Below are 17700 nucleotides of genomic sequence, written 5' to 3'. Positions count from 1 at the left end.
ATGAATTACATGTCTTATCCTGTTGCGTTAATGCGGGATGATTAATTTTTTTTAACGCATGCACAGAATGACCCGCTCCATGTACCCACTCGCTCAGAGCAACACACGTAGTGATCAGAGCTCGTTCATGTTAAGCAGCCGGTAAGTGACTGCTCAGGGATCAGCGCTGCTGCGTCATGATCAGAGCAGAAGCTGAAGTTGGTTTGTACCGAGCCGGAGTTTCTGTGTCCCCCTCTACTCTGCTCTCACTTGAACTAATAAACAATCATTGCTAGTTATCAGTACGTGAAATAACTTAGTGTTTGTTTGATTCGCTCCAGAGTTTTTGAGGCTGCATTTGAAAGTTACTCAACATTTTGTACTCAGTACAACACAACACGAGAGGTGACCCTCACAGACAGGACTCAGTCTTAAAATGACTGAGTCTGTCCGTTCTTTTTAAGTGTGAACTGGCGCACTTCTTCTACAGATGGGCTAAGATTGAGATTTAATATTTCATTGTGTAAAGGTTTGGTTGTTTTTTTAATTTATAAAAGAAAAGAAAAGTTTTATTCAACCATCCTATATTTGCAGAAAAAAAATGTTTAGGATAATGTTAGGACATATTTTGGTCAAAATACCACAAGGATAATTTATAACAGCACCCTTTTTACCCTGTCTAAAACAGCCCTCCTCAGATTGACCTGTTTTGAGTGCCCCGCCCCTCTCATCCTCGGTGAGCCTGGCTGCAAGAGCCCCAGCTCCCCAGTGCAGAACCGCAGTGGGAGCTTGAGCTGGCGCAGAAGCAGCATCCTTCCTGTTTCAACATTGAGGTTTCCCGGGGGTCCCTTGTTTATTCGCCCACTTAAATTTTCGCTAGGGGCTCGCAAGCCCGGCTCCCCGGCTAGCGTTACCCCGCGAGCTAACCGGGCCGATGGAGCCGGCTAACACCACATTTAAGTGGCCGCGTAAACAAGGGACCCCAGGCACAGCTCTCAACGTTTGACTCAACAGTGTGGAAGGATGCCGCTGCTGCGCCAGCTCAAGCTCCCTCTGCTCCCACGAGCTAACGCTAGCGTTAGCTCGCCTGTCCAAGGCCATGTAGCGAGACTCCCTACATAGGCATGGTGTTAACATGACGTTTATTTCGATCGTAATCCCATTCGACGCACTCTAGCGTATCTTTTCTGAAATAGAGGAACCACAACAAATAGCGGGAGTTTTTTTTTTCCAGAGTTTCTGGGACGGTAGACATGCCAGATACCCAAATTAACGTGTAGAAACACTACACAAGTGGAATTTTCATAATATGTCCACTTTAAGTGGTAACTAATGTTAAACGTATACATCTGCCTTCTGTTAATATCTTTCTGTTCCCACAACAATATACATAGAAAATTAAATTTTTTGGGGCATTAAGAAAGGGTGATCAATGCTATTTTAAAAATGTTTTGTTTGTTATTAAATAATGCTTCAATGTAGTGATAACATACTGTCATTTATACTGGAGATTACTGTTATCAGACTTTAGTATTCATGAGGTTGTGTTTTGTCTCCCAAGAGGGCCAACTGACCCATTTACAAGACCTTGGCTTCAAGAAAGAGGACTGCAAAAGAGCACTGATCCACTGCAAAGGTAAGTTTTACCTTTAACAGTTTACATGTCTTGATTATAATTAACTGAAAACCTATGTAAAGACAAAATCATGTGTCCCTCAGGCCAGCTGAATCAGGCAGCTACGTGGCTCCTGGAGAATGCTGAGTATATGGCAGGCCGTCCAAGAGCTAGAGGTGAATCTGGCATCATGAGCCACTCAGCTCCTCTGTCTGGAGTAGAGGTAAAGGCTGAGAGTGTCTGCATCTGTTTCATCGATGACTGTCTGGACTGTGACGTACCACTGGCTGAGTTCACTTTCTCAAGTAGGTCTCTGTTATGCAAGATGTAAAATAATTATCAAACATATGAAACAGTGTCTCAGTATTTGGTCATTTACTGAACCCTGACTGTCTCACATAATTTTGGGCCTTATGGGTGGATAAGGCTCAGGTGGTAGAACAGGTCGTCCAATAACCTAAAGAACAGGCTTGTTCTATGCTCCTCCATTCCACATGCCCAAGTTTTCTTGGCAAAGACTCTTAACCCTAAATTGCCATTGACTGCTGTGTCAGCAGTCTGTAAAAAATATTTGTGTACAGAACCATTATATGAATGTGTGTGCCATTGGATTAATGTGACCTTTATCAATCTTTGTTTGTGAGAAAAGCGATATATATATATATGCCTGTCTAAATATCTACTGTAACTTTTTGTAAAGGCACATAAAAAACAAACCGTAGATGCTCAATAATATATTTTAAGAACTAGATAAATATCTGACTGCCAGACCATGATCAGACTGTTTTGGATTGCAGGGCTTTATGTGCTGCAGCGCATTGGGTCCACACAAGAAGGAAATGCCAGCTTTACTTTGTCTGGAGACTACTACAACAGAGAGTTGTCAGGTAATAAGATGTAATTGCTGTATTTCAACAAAGCATAGTACTTCCAATATCACTTTGTTGAAGCCTACGATAATCCAAGGTTCCGTTGCCTTAAAAAAAAATGTTGGTACCCACAATTTGCTATTAGCGCATCGCTGCATTGTGAACAAAGGGGTAAGTACTACTGAGGAGGGAAATGGTTTTCTCAGTGACGGATCAGATAGGTTCTATGGATAGTCAAGCTCTATGGATAATGTCCAGGAAGAATACCATTGGTGTCAAAAGTGCACAAAGATACAAGATTTTATGTTGAATACTGGCAGCACATCAGATGTGTCCATCATGCTAGCTATGGTGTGTTGTTCAGACCGCTACAGTGATGCTCAGAACAGAGCATCAAACATGGAGCGGGGAGATTGCTGATATGGGAGTGTAAAGGAGGTCAGAAAATGTACAGTTATCTGTGGCACTATGTAATATTTTTAAGCCCAAGAACCGAATGAAAAGACTTACAGTCCCAACAAGCATGTCAACATACAAATATTCCAAACGCACAAGAAGAAAGAAGAGGAAACACTACACCGCATTCCACATTATTATGCAAATTACACTTTGCTCAGATTTTCCTAAATAGTAATGCACAGCCAGTCAGTATAAAATCAAGTCATCAACTGTTAGAGTATAATTCAAATGTTATTGAACAAACCTTCCAATGTTACCAGTATTTTTTTCAAAAATAAAAAACTCAAAATGCAGTGTTCCAAAGTATTATGCAGAGTTTCTGAGTTTCAGAGTTTCAAGATATTTTATAGGTTGTAAAGAACTAAAAATTGTGATTTGTTGAATTTGCAACATTAAGAGGTCATATTTACTGAAATCAAAAAAAGTTTTAATCAAAAACATCTTAACAGGTCAAGTTACATGTTAACATAGGACCCCTTCTTTGATATCACCTTCACAATTCTTGCATCCATTGAACTTGTGAGTTCTTTGATAGTTTCTGCTTTAATTTCTTTGCAGGATGCCATAATAGCCTCCCAGAGCACCTGCTTGGATGTGAACTGCCTTCCACCCACATAGATATTTTGCTTGATGATGCTCCAAAGGTTCTCAATAGGGTTAAGGTCAGGGGAAGATGGGGGCCACACCATGAGTTTCTCTCCTTTTTATGCCCATAGCAGCAAATGCCCCAGTGGTATTCTTTGCAGCATGAGATGGTGCATTATGATTTTGCTTCGGAAGGCACGGTTCTTCTTTTTGTACCACGGAAGAAAGTGGTCAGTCAGAAACTCTACGTACTTTGCCGAGGTCATTTTCACACCGTCAAGGACCCTGAAGGGGCCTACCAGATCTCTCCCCATGATTCCGGCCCAAAACATGACTCTGCCACCTCCTTGTTGACGTCCCAGCCTTGTTGGGACATGGTGGCCATTCACCAACCATCCTCTACTCCATCCATCAGGACCATCAAGGATTGCACGGCACTCATCCGTAAACAAAACAGTTTGGAAGTTAGTCTTCATGTAGTCCTGAGCCCACTGCAACCTTTTTTGCTTGGTTTAGGGATGGCCGAATAACAGGTTTGAGGACATTTGCAAACCTCTTGAGCATCCTACATCTTGAAGTTTGCGAGACTCCAGAGGCACCAGCGGCTTCAAACACCTGTTTGCTGCTATTCAATGGCATTTTAGTGGCTGCTCTCTTAACCCTACACATTTGTTTGGCAGAAATCTTCCTTATTTTGCCTTTGTCTGAACGAACCCGCTTGTGCTGTGAATCAGTGACAAATGTCTTCACCGTCCGATGATCACGCGCAATTCTTTTGAAAATATCCAATGTTGTGATACCTTATGCAAGGTATTGCACTATTTGCTGCTTTTCAGCAGCAGAGAGATCCATTTTCTTCCCCATTTTGCCTGAAACATGTAGCTTGCTTAATAATGTGGAACATCCTTCTTAAGCAGTTTTCCATTGATTGGGCTCACCTGGCAAACTAATTATCACAGGTGTCTGAGATTGATTTCAATCATCCAAATAGCCCTGAGACACAATACCATCCATGAGTTTGATTCAAAAACTATGACCCTTAAATCCAATTTGCATAATAATGTGGAACGCGGCGTATATCCTTGGTATGCGCAGTAATTCCCCTGACAGACATTTCTGTTCAATTCAAAGAAACTGGCTTCATTCCTCTTGGGATTTTTGCTAAAATCTGAATAAAATTGTATTAAAAGAGCAGGATGAGTCACTCAGTTTTATGGTCCCCAATTGGTAAAAATCCAAAAGGTAAGGGTTAGTCTTCAGAAAAGAAAAGTTACCTGTGACTGTGTGTGTATGTGTATGGCAGGCTGGGAGCCCTTCATCGAGCCCTGGCCCTGCTTCCTGTCATGGCAGCAGCAGGCCGCTGGGCGCCTTCACCCACCACGTCTCAAGATGGGGATTCGAGCCAAGCAGAGACTGGACATCAATATCACGTCAGTGCTGTTGGGTGAGTTGGGGCTTGAACATGCTTCTTAGCACATTCATTATTATTTTTGAAAGTGCTATTTGATATTCGCTGACCAGAACATTATAAAAAAAAAAAATACACTTCTCTAATGATGTGCAGAGTTGTGGTGATATGATTTGCTGGCTTTCTCTGGCGGTTTGCGCTGCATCTTATCCACACAAAAGTTCTGGTGTCTGTATGTTTTGCTTTCTCTTGTTTTTCGCAGTACCATCTAATCTCACTCTGCACTCTTCTTTTGTTTAATAGAGGTAGAAAACAGCTTTTACCTGCATTACCACCTCCTATAGGAGCATGAACTCTCTTATATTATATTTTATGAATATCAAGAAATTCTAAAATCCAAAGTTTTCTGTTTGTGTTCAATCAGATCACTCATTACCACTTGGTACTGGTTTACAGGAACAAGTATGACACATTAATTATGAACATGTCTTTATATGGTCCTCTCAGATCAATACAACACCACTAAGAGCTCCTGGATAGCAGACTACTGTAGCGTGGATGAACAGAGCGCCCAGTCCTCCCCCATGCCCTGGATGGGATCCTCAGTTGACCCGCCTAGCTTCGGACAGAGTGAGTGTCCAAAAAAATACTTTAGCAAATATTAGAGTTTACAAGGTTTCTTGTAGTATCTTTATGCGTGTATATATCCTATTTATTTGTTACAAGGGCCAGAGCACCGAATGATGAGAGGTCCTATTGAAATTGTAAGAATTTGTATTAATAGGGCCCGAGCACCGAATAATGAGAGGCCCTATTGAAATTGTAATGATTTTATTAGGGCCCGAGCACCGAAATCGGTGGGAGGCCCCAATTGAAATTGTAAGGATTTTTATTATTATTATTATTATTTTTCTTTCCCTTTGGGGGGCTTTTCCAGGGTCTAGACATGCTCATAAAGTTGTGAAACTTTGCAGGAAATTCAAGGTTTGCGGATATTTTTGTATTCTGGAGTAATTTGAATTGGACGTGGCAAAATGGCTCAACAGCGCCCCCTGGAACCAGCCCATAGGTTTCCCCTTGTCCGATCTTCACCAAAATCGGGACAAAGGTGTATCATGACCAGTCATGAAAAAAAGTTTCATGCATCATTATAAAAAAACGTAACCGGAAGCCCGCCATTTTAGATTCAGTGGCCATTTTTACTTTTGCGTACTTGTCCCAGGGCTTTCATCAGATCAACTTTAAATTCAGCTGAATGTCATCACAACAAGATGGAGATAAAAACTGACCGATTTTTCGTCACACCGTGTGATCGTGGCGTGGCGTCAAAGTTTGATTAAACACCATCAAATCACGAGGTTCTGTAACTCGGACATACATTGTCCAATCGAGTCCAAACTAGACATGTAAGACAAGAGTCCCGGCCTGAATGCATCTACACAGAAATTATGACTTAAATTCACAGCGCCCCCTGGTGGAAACAATAAATGTCTTGTTTTTTGCATGTCTTACACTTGGATGTATTCCTCCTCATCCACTGACCTCAACCCTGTCAAACTGTATCAAATGGGTCTCAAGACATTGATAATGTAGGAATACGATTACTGTGACTTTTCGTATTAATGGCGTGGCATCAAAGTTCATCAACTCGCCGTGAAACACGAAATTTCTGTAACTTCAGTGTTCATGGTTCTATCTCGCTCAAACTATGTGTGTGTATCAACAGCCTCCCCCCTGAAGATATTCAGATGGTTTAAGCCTGTGTGACCGTGGCGTGACGTGAAAGTTTCATTAAACGCCATCAAAACATGAGGTTCTGTATCTCGGACATACATTGTCCAATCAAGTCCAAACTAGACATGTAAGACGAGTTCTGGCCTGATGACATCTACACAGAAATTATTACTTTAAATCACAGCGCCCCCTGGTGGTTACAGGTCGCGACCTGTTTTATACTTTGATGAACTGCTCCTGGCTGCTTTACAATATACAGCTCAAAAGAGCTCAGTCAACTCATTGGATCATGGTCAAAATTGTGGCTTTTCCTCAAACTGTGTAAACATTGATGTGCGGCGAAGGAAAGACACAATGTTTTCATAATTCCATTCTGCATTGCCTTATCACTACCAAACTTCTGTCTCTTGATAAGAGTACAAGCCTGAACAGCTCTATGTGTCAATATTTCCTCAGTGTCACAGCGCCACCTACTGATTCACCATGAAACAGGAAGTGCTTTGTTAATCAACTTTGCATTATCTAACCAGCTCCCAACTACTGACCTATGGTCACAATTGTGATCTGAACAGCTCCATATATGAGTATTAGTTCAGGGTTATAACGCCATCTACTGATCAGTTTGAAAATTAAGTTGTGGTTACATTGTCCAGATGACACAAAATTGCTCACGCTACATCAGAGCGCCTACTTGAACAGATCTATATGTCTGTCCGTAATTATTTAACTAACAATAGAACCTCTTGGCAGATCAGTTATCCATAAAGTGGCTTAACTGATTGCCTGTCTTGTTTTGTTCAAAATAACAAGGTTAACGATGCTTTGCTCTAGCATTTATACATATTTTTTTATTCTTAAAGAATACTTTGAAGTGGTAATGACATAATCAATCAATCAATAAAATTCCCTACAAAGTTTTCCAGGTGTGACAATAGGATTGTGTGATCAACTGTGTCAAAAGCTGCCGTCAGGTCTAGGAGTACTAGGATAGCAGAATCTCCTGAATCAACAGTTAAAATCAAATCGTTAAAAACTCTTCTTTGTCCTCTCTTGCTTAAATCCAGTGTTGGAATTGGACACGAGATGAATGCAGACTTTCCAGTGCTATTTAGCAGGTCAAAGAGACGAATGAAGTCAGCTTTTGTCAGCTTGGATTGCTGGCGGCTAGTGTCATTTGATCCGACATGGAATATTCTTTTAATAGTTGTTGGGACTGAGGTAATGAGTCCGGGAAGGTTGCAGATGATGTCCGGCCTTTGTCGCTCCAGGAAAGCAATGTGTGACTGCATTAATGAAGGGGATATTTCTCATGATAAAGTCTCCGATTATCAGGGTAGTTGGAGGGATTAGCGGAGGCAAAGGTGTTCCTGGCTTGGGCGATCTTGGCGAGCGCCGGGTTGCTGTATATGTATGTGGAATGGAGGCGACCGTAGACTGCAGAAGCGAGGTGGTGTCTTCATCCTTGTGGTTTTTCTTGCCTGCTGTGGCCAAGCCAGTGAGAACTCCGGAGCTACGCCTGATCCCAGCCTCCATCAATAACCTGCGGCAGGCGGAGGTAGAGGACTTGACCACCCAATTGAGTAGGGGTGCTTCCAGAGGCGGGAAGTCCGCAGGATTCAGCATTTCAAATCTATTAGACAGCTGGAGGTCCTGAGCTAGATGAAGGGGAGACAAGCCTATAACAGAGCTTGTCCTTTCTGGCTACAATCCACTGCTCCTGTTTGCAGGGGGTAATCGGGGCCTTCACTGTATGGCCCCCACAGGGTATTCGCAACTTTACTGGAGCATGGTACGAAGTGGAGCTGGCTAGCCTGACGTTGTCAGACTCACAATTCTAGTCAGAATGTGAGTCTGAGACCGCTCCATTGTGCTGTGATTATGGGGCGTGTTTCAACTGACCAGGAAATAAAATTCCTCTTCGCTCAATTGGATAGACCTACAACCAATCAGAGCAACGTAGTATGTGACATATGTTAAGCAACGCATTGTGAGTTATTTACTAACGCCGGGTTCACACCGGACGCTGAAGTGATGCCGAAGTGATGCTTCAGCGCAGCGCCAAGCCTTAAATAACAGCTGGCTCCCATCCACTCCCATGTTAAACCTTTGTGCGGGTCACACCGAAGGCTGAAGCACCGCGCTGCGCCAAGGCTCCCTCGCTCCGTGCAGCGATCGTTTCGGCGTCGAGTATATTTTTTGCGCTTGACGCGAGCGTATCGCACCAGGAAACACACTGAAAAACGATCTTAAACTATATTGATGACATATTTTATATGATATAAATTATCAAATATGCATGATTGGTCCAGATGATTTCGAACCAGGCATAATTTCTCCCCAACGGAGCGACTCCAGACCAAACTTCCTGTTGTGGCCGGGGCTAAGTTCGTCTGGCATCCAGGCTAGGAGCTGGCTATTATTTTTGGCTTTGTTCCTATTATTACCAACGGATAATCAGGCTGTGCTGGAGTAGACTTGGGATCTTGAATTCCTGTGACGGTGTTGCCAAGCCATGGCAGTGTTGGATCATTATCCAAACCAGGAGTGGACATACAGACTTGGCCTGGTTGCATTCAGGTTATGGCTGCAACCAGAGATTTTCAAGGCAGCGATGTGTGACGCCTGGGTCGTGGCAATAGTGGTGAAGCCCAGGATGAGCTTGTCTTTCTCCTTCAGTTCGGCCTTCATAGAAATTATGCTTTCCCTCAGCTTTGATACGGTAAGGTTGCAAGCTTCACACTCAGATTCAGCCATCGTAAAGGTTAGTTTGTCCATCGTAAAGGTTAGTTTTTCCGAAAAACTGACAGGCATATTGGCAAACAGCTGCCTTTTTAAAGGTTCAGTGTGCAGCTTTCAAAAAGCTTTCAAAGGCAAGAGCAAGGAGAGGAGCAGCGGCGTGGCGGCGGTGGCATGACGTGTGCGACTGGTGTGTGCTACCAACAGCCACCCCTGTCTTGGGTCATACATTTTCTTTGCACCTTGGCGTCATCAGGTTGTTTTTGCCTTGTAATCAATGATACAATGAGACAGGCCGAACTTGAGGGTACACTGAGGCTCAAGGTAAATCTGACTGGCTACTAGTTTGTATGGCAGTACTATGAAAACCATATGGCCCACTCAGTGAATCAGACATCAATACCTCTATGCCTTTTTGAACTAAACGGTTCCTATTTTAGAACATAGGACAAGTTACGTTCTGCCGCTCTAATTGATGCATACGGCCAATTTATGTTATCAACCTTCTAGACCTATAGCAGCATAACTAAGAGCAGGTCTAAGACTGGACCAGCTCTAAGCTTATCAAAAAAGAAGGTTTTAAGCCTACTTTTAAATGTACAGATGGTTTCTGCTTCCTGAAAGCAAGAGATTATTCCACAGGAGAGGGGCTTGATGGCTGAAAGCTCTGGCTCCTAAGCTACTTTTAGAGGCTTTAGGGACGACAAGTAAGCCTGAATTCTGGGGGCGGAGTGCCCTAGTGGGTTGATAAGGTACTAACAGCTCTTTAAGGTGAAATGGTGCCATATTATTAAGGGCCTTGAAGGTGAGGAGGAGAATTTTAAATTCTATTCTATATTTAACCGGCAGCCAGTGTTAAATATAGAATAGAGTCTTTAATGACTTACTGCTGGAGCCTGATAATAATGAATTACAATAGTCCAGTCTGGATGAAACAAAGGCGTGGACTAGTTTTTCTGCATCTTTTTGCGAATGGACAAGTCTGATTTTTGAAATATTACACAAGTGGAAAAAGGCTGCCCTAGAAATTTGTTTTAAGTGAGAATTAAAGGACAAATCAGGATTGAAGCTCTCTCCCAAGTTCCTGACTGTATCATTGGAAGCAAGGGCAATGTTGTCTAGTGCAGCTATATCATTAGATAATGTATCTCTTGGTGTTTAGGGCCAAGTATTATAAACTCTGTTTTATCTAAGTTTAATAAGAGAAAATTGTGGGTCATCCAGGTTTTTATGTCCTTGAGACATGCTCGAAGTTTAGTTAATTGATTACTTGGTCAGGTTTTAATAACAAGTATAACTGTGTCATCCTCATAGCAGTGGAAATTTACCGAGTGTGTCCGGATAATGTTTCCTAGTGGAAGCATATATAATGAGAATAAAATTGGGCCAAGCACAGAGCCCTGTGGAGCACCATGGTTAACTTTGGTGCGCACAAATGACACATTAATTTGTACGAATTGGGAGCGTCAGGAAAATTTAATTTGAACCAGTTTAGGGCTGTTCTTTTAATGTTAATTACCTGTTTTAGTCTCTGTAATAAAATGTGAAGGTCAATTGTGTCTAATGCTGCACTGAGATCTAACAGAACGAGGACAGACTCAAATCCCTGATCTTACGCTATCAGAAGGTCATAAGTGACTTTTGCCAAGGCTGTCTCTGTGCCGTGATTGGCTCTGAACCCAGACTGAAAGTCTGGGTTCATATGATGATAAACTACAGATTGATTGTATTAGGTAACAAACTATCAATAAGGGGCAGAATTTCTTTAAGTAATTGTGTAGGAATGGGATCTAAGATACAGGTTGTTGGTTTAGAAACTAAGATTATTTTGTTAAACTGGTCACGGTGATCAGAGAGAAAATGTCTAAATAATGGGTAGGAATCTCAGCTGTTTCTGAGATCTCTGTTGTTGTTAGGGTATTAGTGCCAATTGAGGGCAGGAGATGGTTGATGTTATTTCTAATAGTTTGAATTTTATCATTAAAAAAGGTCAAAGATATTGCTATTTAGGGATCGAGGAATACCGGGTTCGGTGGAGGTGTGACTCTCTGTCATCCTGGCTATAGTGCTGAAGAGAAACCTGGGGTTGTATTTATTCTCTTCTATTAGTTTTGAATAGTAGGCAGCTCTGGCTTTGTGAAGAGCCTTTGTATATTCTTTAACACTACTCTTTCAGTCTAAGATATTTTCAACACTGTTGCTGGAGCGCCACTTCAATTCTAGTTTTCTTGATAATTGTTTTAACTATGCGTCTTAGAATTATACCACGAAGCTAATTCACTATGTTTCTTTTTTAGAGGCGCTATTCAGTCTATTGTTAATCGTAATGAGTTTACAGAGCTATCGACGAGATGGTCGATCTCAATGGAGCTAAGGTTTTTTAAGAATTTGTTGTTTATAACAACGGTTAATATGGGTTTAAATGTAATCGGAATTATATCCTTAAATTTAGCTACAGCACTATCAGGTAGACATCTAGAAAATTAGTTTTTTAATAGTGGCATATATTCAGATAATTAAAACCGAATGTTATGAAATTATGGTCTGATAGAACCGGATTGCAAGGAAGTACTGGTAAATGTTCAGTTCCGACACCGTACGATAATACTAGGTCAATTGTGTGGTCACAACAATGAGTAGGTTGCACTTCACACTGACTGGAACCAATTGAATCTAGTATCTAAATAAATGCTACGCTAAGGCTATCTTTATTATTGTCAACATGAATATTAAAGTCACCAACAATAATAATAAGTATAATCAATTATTTAAACTAATCAGAAAACCTCAGGCTCATCAACCAAGTTCTTCTGGTTTTGTAGCTGAATAGGAAATGACTGGACTTGTTGGTTGCTATGCTGAACAAATATAACCAGTAGGAGACTTGCAATATTTATATATCTATTGATTTGCAGCTGATTGCCGCCACAGAGTAGTAAGTCAGGATGATGACACCTCATATGTGTTCCCTCTGCATGTGTCTCTGTTGTTTGATCTGCCTCTCCGATGTCAGCAGCTCCTCTTGCTAAACCCTAGAACTAGGACCACAGACAGCTTGACCTTCTTCAAGCAGCCCAATCACCACAGATGTACAGTTTAGAGTTTAGTTACCAAGTATGTCTCCTTCACCAGCAAACTCAGTGTCAAAGCTCTCCTTCATTTATATTAACTGTTCTCCCACATGTGTTTAGACACGTTGCGGTGCTGTGAGGTGATATAGATTTTTGGTAAGAAGGCTCAAATCTTTCCTGCCAAATATCAACTAATATCAGTATTACTATTATTGGCATATTATTCAAGACTGACCATGAATCACAATGTCCGAGGCCGGACATGGGCAAAGTACGACCCGATGTGCTTTTTAAACCGTCTCGCCGAACTTGTCCCAATGGCTCTGGCTATCAGATCAACCAATCAAAATCAGAGGCAATGATGTTAGTTGAACAATGGCCTATACAACTAACAGGAAGGCTTAATGATCCCTGGTCATAGGGATTTAGATGCCTGGGAATTTTCATTACAACAAATTTATCAAAAGTGTTCAAGGTCAACTATGGAAAATTGATGGGCCACATAAAGCAGACCTCACACGATGGGAAATCCTGCTGCTCTCTTTGATAGGAAGAATAGAAACTATAAGAATGAACGTTCTACCGAGATTGCTCTTCCTTTTTCAATCTCTAACTATATATGTTCCTGCGGCCACTTAAACTGCACTGGACAAATGGTTATCCAAATTTATATGGCAAAGCAAACCACCCAGACTAAACTTAGAAGACTACTATGTCCAAAAGACAACAGAGGCCTGAACTTGCCTGACCTGAAAAAATATTATTGGGCAGCCCAATTACGAGCAATGGTTGCTTGGGTATCACAAGAAACAGGCACTATATGGGTAGGAATGGAACAAAGTGAATGCCAAGATACACCACTGGATTCATTCCCAATCCTGAATTTAGACCACTGGGGGAAGAATAAGATTACCAATATATGGGTTAAAATCATATAAAATTTTGGTCAGTTGTGAGGAAAAATCTAAAACTCCCCATGACTATATATCAGCATGACTATAATATCCAGAGCTATAAGAATAGCAAGCAACTCAGAATTTCTTCCTGCCAGACTGGACAGGTGTTTTGAATGATGGAGGGAGATTGATATAGTAGTTCTGGAACAGCTGTTCGAAGGAGGTGTATTGAAGTCATTTGAACATCTTAAAGAGAAATATGAGTTACCAAACCAAGACTTTTTCAGATATTTACAAATAGGACACTATTAACATACACATCAAGAATGGGAAAACATCTGCTCACCACCATCCAAAATAGAACACTTCATCATATCGGCAATTGAAGGAACAGTGAAAGCAAGTTTCATATCACATTTATAAAGGATATTGCAGGAAGAACTAAAGGAGAATAATTTGGATATTGAAGAAAAATGGGAACTAGAGATGAACACAAAAATCTCTGAACAATGGGAAAACTCATGCGAGCAGGGACACAGAGTAACCAGTAGTCCTAACTGGAGTGACTTTGGATGGAAGATTAAATGAGATACTTCAGAACTCCACTCATACCATCTAAATGGAGTAATACCTCAGCACAATGTTGGATGGTTTGTGGCAAGGTGGGAGACAACACACATATATTTTGGGACTGTCCAAAGTTATCAAATTACTGGCAAAAAATACAAAGGCAAAGCCACAGCCCCCCACAAAAACCCAATGGAGGGATAGAATTCAAGATATGTACAGGATGCAACACTTGACTGATCTATTACAACTGAAAACAGAGGTATTCATAAGCAACTGGTCCCCCGTGGCTCTACACTTTCATTTGATATGATAAGCAGAATATATAGATATATTTATTTTATTTTGTATTTTTTTTCCTTTTAAGCAATGGACATTTGAAGGCCGTCCTTTTTCTCTTTCAGAATAAGGTCTTAATGTAATGTCATGTGTGATGTCCTGTGTTTGTGGACAATGTTAATGTGTAACTCAATTCTGATATGCCTGGCTCCTGATGGCTTGGGCCCAAGACATCAGTGGACAGTTAACCCCATAGCCTAAGACTTGTACCCATGGCACCCAATTTCATGTTAAAAAATGATTGGATGTGATGTACTGTATGACTGCATTTGATAAAAGGTCAAGTTTGTTTAATAGATACCTTTTTTTTATTTCAGTGACTTTTTCTGCGACATGATTGTTGGTGTCAGACAAACCATATTTCTAAAAATCTTATGGGATCTTCACAGTCTCCAGGGTTTTACTCAAAATTTTGCCTAAATAAGTATGCAGTGAGCAGCTCAGAGAAGAACAGTCAGAAGTTGGAGCAGACAGAAAGGATAGAGTAACCTTAATGAATGAACAACATGTACAGTATTAGGATGTGTAGGGTTTACACGGCAGAGATCACATCATGTTCCACTCCTATCCTATCTGAGGCTGCAGTGGACCTGGCTACTGAAAAAACGTAGCCAGGTCTAACATATCTCGATTTCCGCTGATGATTCTCATGCTCGGCTCAGAATGTTGGATTGGCACAGCATGAATCAATGGATTAACTTGCCCTCTCATCATTCCAGGCTGTTGGTGGTAATGCAACAGTGTTGGAAATGCATTATTGACACACTTGGGACCCGTAATGCCAATCAGTCATGGTTTAAATGCCACAGTCTATCTGAGTATTGTTGCTAACAATGTTTATCTCTTTATAGCCACAGGTAACTATCTTGTAATGGCTACTTCCAGAATGATAAATGTCCCATGTTGCACACCAAAAGTCTTAAACTTGTTTAATGAATTTGACAGTGAGTTCAGTTAATTGTAGTGGCCTCCCAAGATGTGAATCAAGCACTTTTGGGGATATGGCAGAACAGGAGAATGGCAGCGTGAATGTAATGTAAATATGATATATTGTAAATGCACGCATTTTTTCTCAATGATCTGGTTTTCATTTCTGTCTCCAGCAGATGTCAAAATGTCCAAACGGAGGCAGCCATTCGTGCCATATGCTTTGCGCAACCACACAGGCTGTACCATGTGGTTTGCCACTTTGACCACAAGCCCAACAAGGCAGGTGTAACCATAATTGTGTTTGGTGACTGTGGAGTGAAAACGTCCCTCATTGACGGGAAGACACCTCTTGAACTAGACTAAATTTGGGCGGCCATCTGCCTCAACTGGTTTTGGTCAGTGTAAAAAAATGGGGGAGAGCGGAGGGGTGAGAGAAGAGACCCAGAACAGTTGTGTAACCATCATATTTAAGCTCTCTCTAGTTGTTAGAATGAAAATAATAGGTTACAATATCAGAAAGCACTAAATACATTTCCATTCTTACACAAAATGACACCCAGCTGTACTTATCCATGACGCCTGATGAAACACCATCCTGAGATTAAACATTTTCAGTTCTCCAACTTGGAACTATGTGGTTTTTACAAGTAACTACTACTGCATTTGTAAAGGCAAGGAGGGAAAGTTGGAGTAATGTTCAATTTATGACAAGTGAAAGTCTTCTCTCTTTCTCAGTTTGTTGTCAGTGGATGTTTATGTCCTCCACAGGGTGGCACTGTCACACAGCAGTAGTGCAGATTCCATCTCAGATGTCCACGGTCCAGGAACTGATGACACTCACGATGTCAGCCAGTGGAGGGAGGTGCTGCCTGGGGAAGAGATTCCCTTTGAATTTGAAGCCCGAGAGAAACTCCGCCACAGGTACCCCTAACCCTTTCGCATAACTTATCAAACTAGTTAATTATTCATACTTATCTGATAAGCAGCTTAAATCCTGTCTTGACCAGTTACCTGAAATGGGAATGTTTTTTGTTTTAGATGTTTCTACAAAAATATTAAACCTAATATTAAATATACATTTTCTGTGTCAGTAAAGTTGAAATCCTCAATAAACTGTAATATTTGTTTTTGATTTATCAACTTTATCAAAGCAACAATAAAATCATAATGGAGTTTAACATTAATCATCTATTCAATACGTCCAAGATGTGTTTTCTTTTTTTCAGTAAATTTTTCATGATTTTTGGCATCCAGCTATGCAGTTTTGGGGTTTTCTGGAACACGGCTATAAGTATTGTATCAATAATGTTGTTTTTCTATCATCTGCCTCTGCAGACACACTCATAAACTAAAGCTGCACCAGCTTCTGGTGAGGGTGTGTGGATGGGAGCAAGTCAAGCCAGTGTCTGTGGACAAAGTGGGTGTTTTTTTCCGTTATGCTGCTCCAGATAGAACCAATTCTTCCAGCACAGTGAGCATAAGCCATAAACTCAAAAATAGAATTTCTGTTGATCGTTCTTTATTAAAAGGTTATCCAATAAATTGTAGTTCATGTTAAACATTTCTTCTACAGGTTGGCAGTCCTATTAGCAGGACCAACATCATCCACCCACATGTTTATGTAAGTATGACCAGTCTTATGTTTAGATCAGGGAGAAGTAATTGAGAGAAAGTATTGATTATACATTTTATTCATGAGTCAGTGTCATGCTCATTATTCACTCTGAAACCAGTTTAGATGGCGAGACAACTTTGTTTTTCTCTCCTCAAATAAGTTAAATTCAAGATACTGAAAGGGGCAAATATAGAACATATAAATTAGAAAAACCTGGTTTTCATGGTGGCCAGAACAAATGAGGGAAAGTGTAATAACACCCTATGGAGACGGATCAATGTACATTTCAACTGCAGACTCATGAGGGTTAGAAGTAATTTCCTCCTTCCAATAGTTTGTATTGTGTTGTGAGTGTAAGAACCTTTCCTGCAGATGTTTCAACTTAAAATCCTTTAATAATAGAGACAGATTAAGAGTATTGTCATTATCGAGTAATGTGCAGATTTCTATTGAATACTGTTTAGTATAAAACCTCACATTATAGGAAAAATTATAATCACAATTCTTCAGAATGCACACACAAATGTATGTATTAAGACACAAGTAAATATGGAGGAAGTATTTATGTTTGGATTAACATTAATATAAACAGGAGCAGATCAGAAAATAGGAAAACATGAAATAAAGAGCTGGTTGACTATCTTTAGAATTTCAAGGCAGACCAGTTTATATGCATACGAAGTGAATTGTTGCTTTGCATGTGAATCTCTTATTCCCCTCAGTTCTCGGCCCTGCCTCCGGTCAGAGTAGTCTTCTCCATCACAATGGAGGGCAGTGCAAGGAAAGTCATCACTGTACGTTCTGCTCTCATGGTTAAGAACCAACTGGATGTTCCTATGGAGGTCAGACTTGACAGTCCCTCTGCTCCTGACAGTAAGTGATTGCTGTATTTTATTG

The 17700-nt window shown here is 40.8% G+C and overlaps 1 protein-coding gene across 3 annotated transcripts in view; it reads left to right on the top strand.

Moving 5' to 3' along the window:
- Window positions 1–17700, top strand: part of vps13d (vacuolar protein sorting 13 homolog D) — a 123329-nt gene that overhangs the window by 63819 nt on the left and 41810 nt on the right. For all 3 annotated transcript variants that reach the window (XM_062392890.1, XM_062392888.1, XM_062392889.1), the window contains exons 36-45: window positions 1541–1615; window positions 1699–1899; window positions 2392–2481; window positions 4811–4951; window positions 5423–5545; window positions 15362–15467; window positions 15957–16109; window positions 16524–16659; window positions 16762–16809; window positions 17526–17676. In XM_062392890.1, coding sequence (XP_062248874.1) covers window positions 1541–1615; window positions 1699–1899; window positions 2392–2481; window positions 4811–4951; window positions 5423–5545; window positions 15362–15467; window positions 15957–16109; window positions 16524–16659; window positions 16762–16809; window positions 17526–17676 — 1224 coding nt within the window. The remainder of the gene's footprint in view (window positions 1–1540; window positions 1616–1698; window positions 1900–2391; window positions 2482–4810; window positions 4952–5422; window positions 5546–15361; window positions 15468–15956; window positions 16110–16523; window positions 16660–16761; window positions 16810–17525; window positions 17677–17700) is intronic.

This window comes from Platichthys flesus, chromosome 7, assembly GCF_949316205.1.
Source record: "Platichthys flesus chromosome 7, fPlaFle2.1, whole genome shotgun sequence".
In the NCBI taxonomy this organism is placed as follows: domain Eukaryota; kingdom Metazoa; phylum Chordata; class Actinopteri; order Pleuronectiformes; family Pleuronectidae; genus Platichthys; species Platichthys flesus.
Note: the sequence above shows the minus strand (reverse complement) of the source record. Positions and strands in the feature narration are given on the sequence as shown.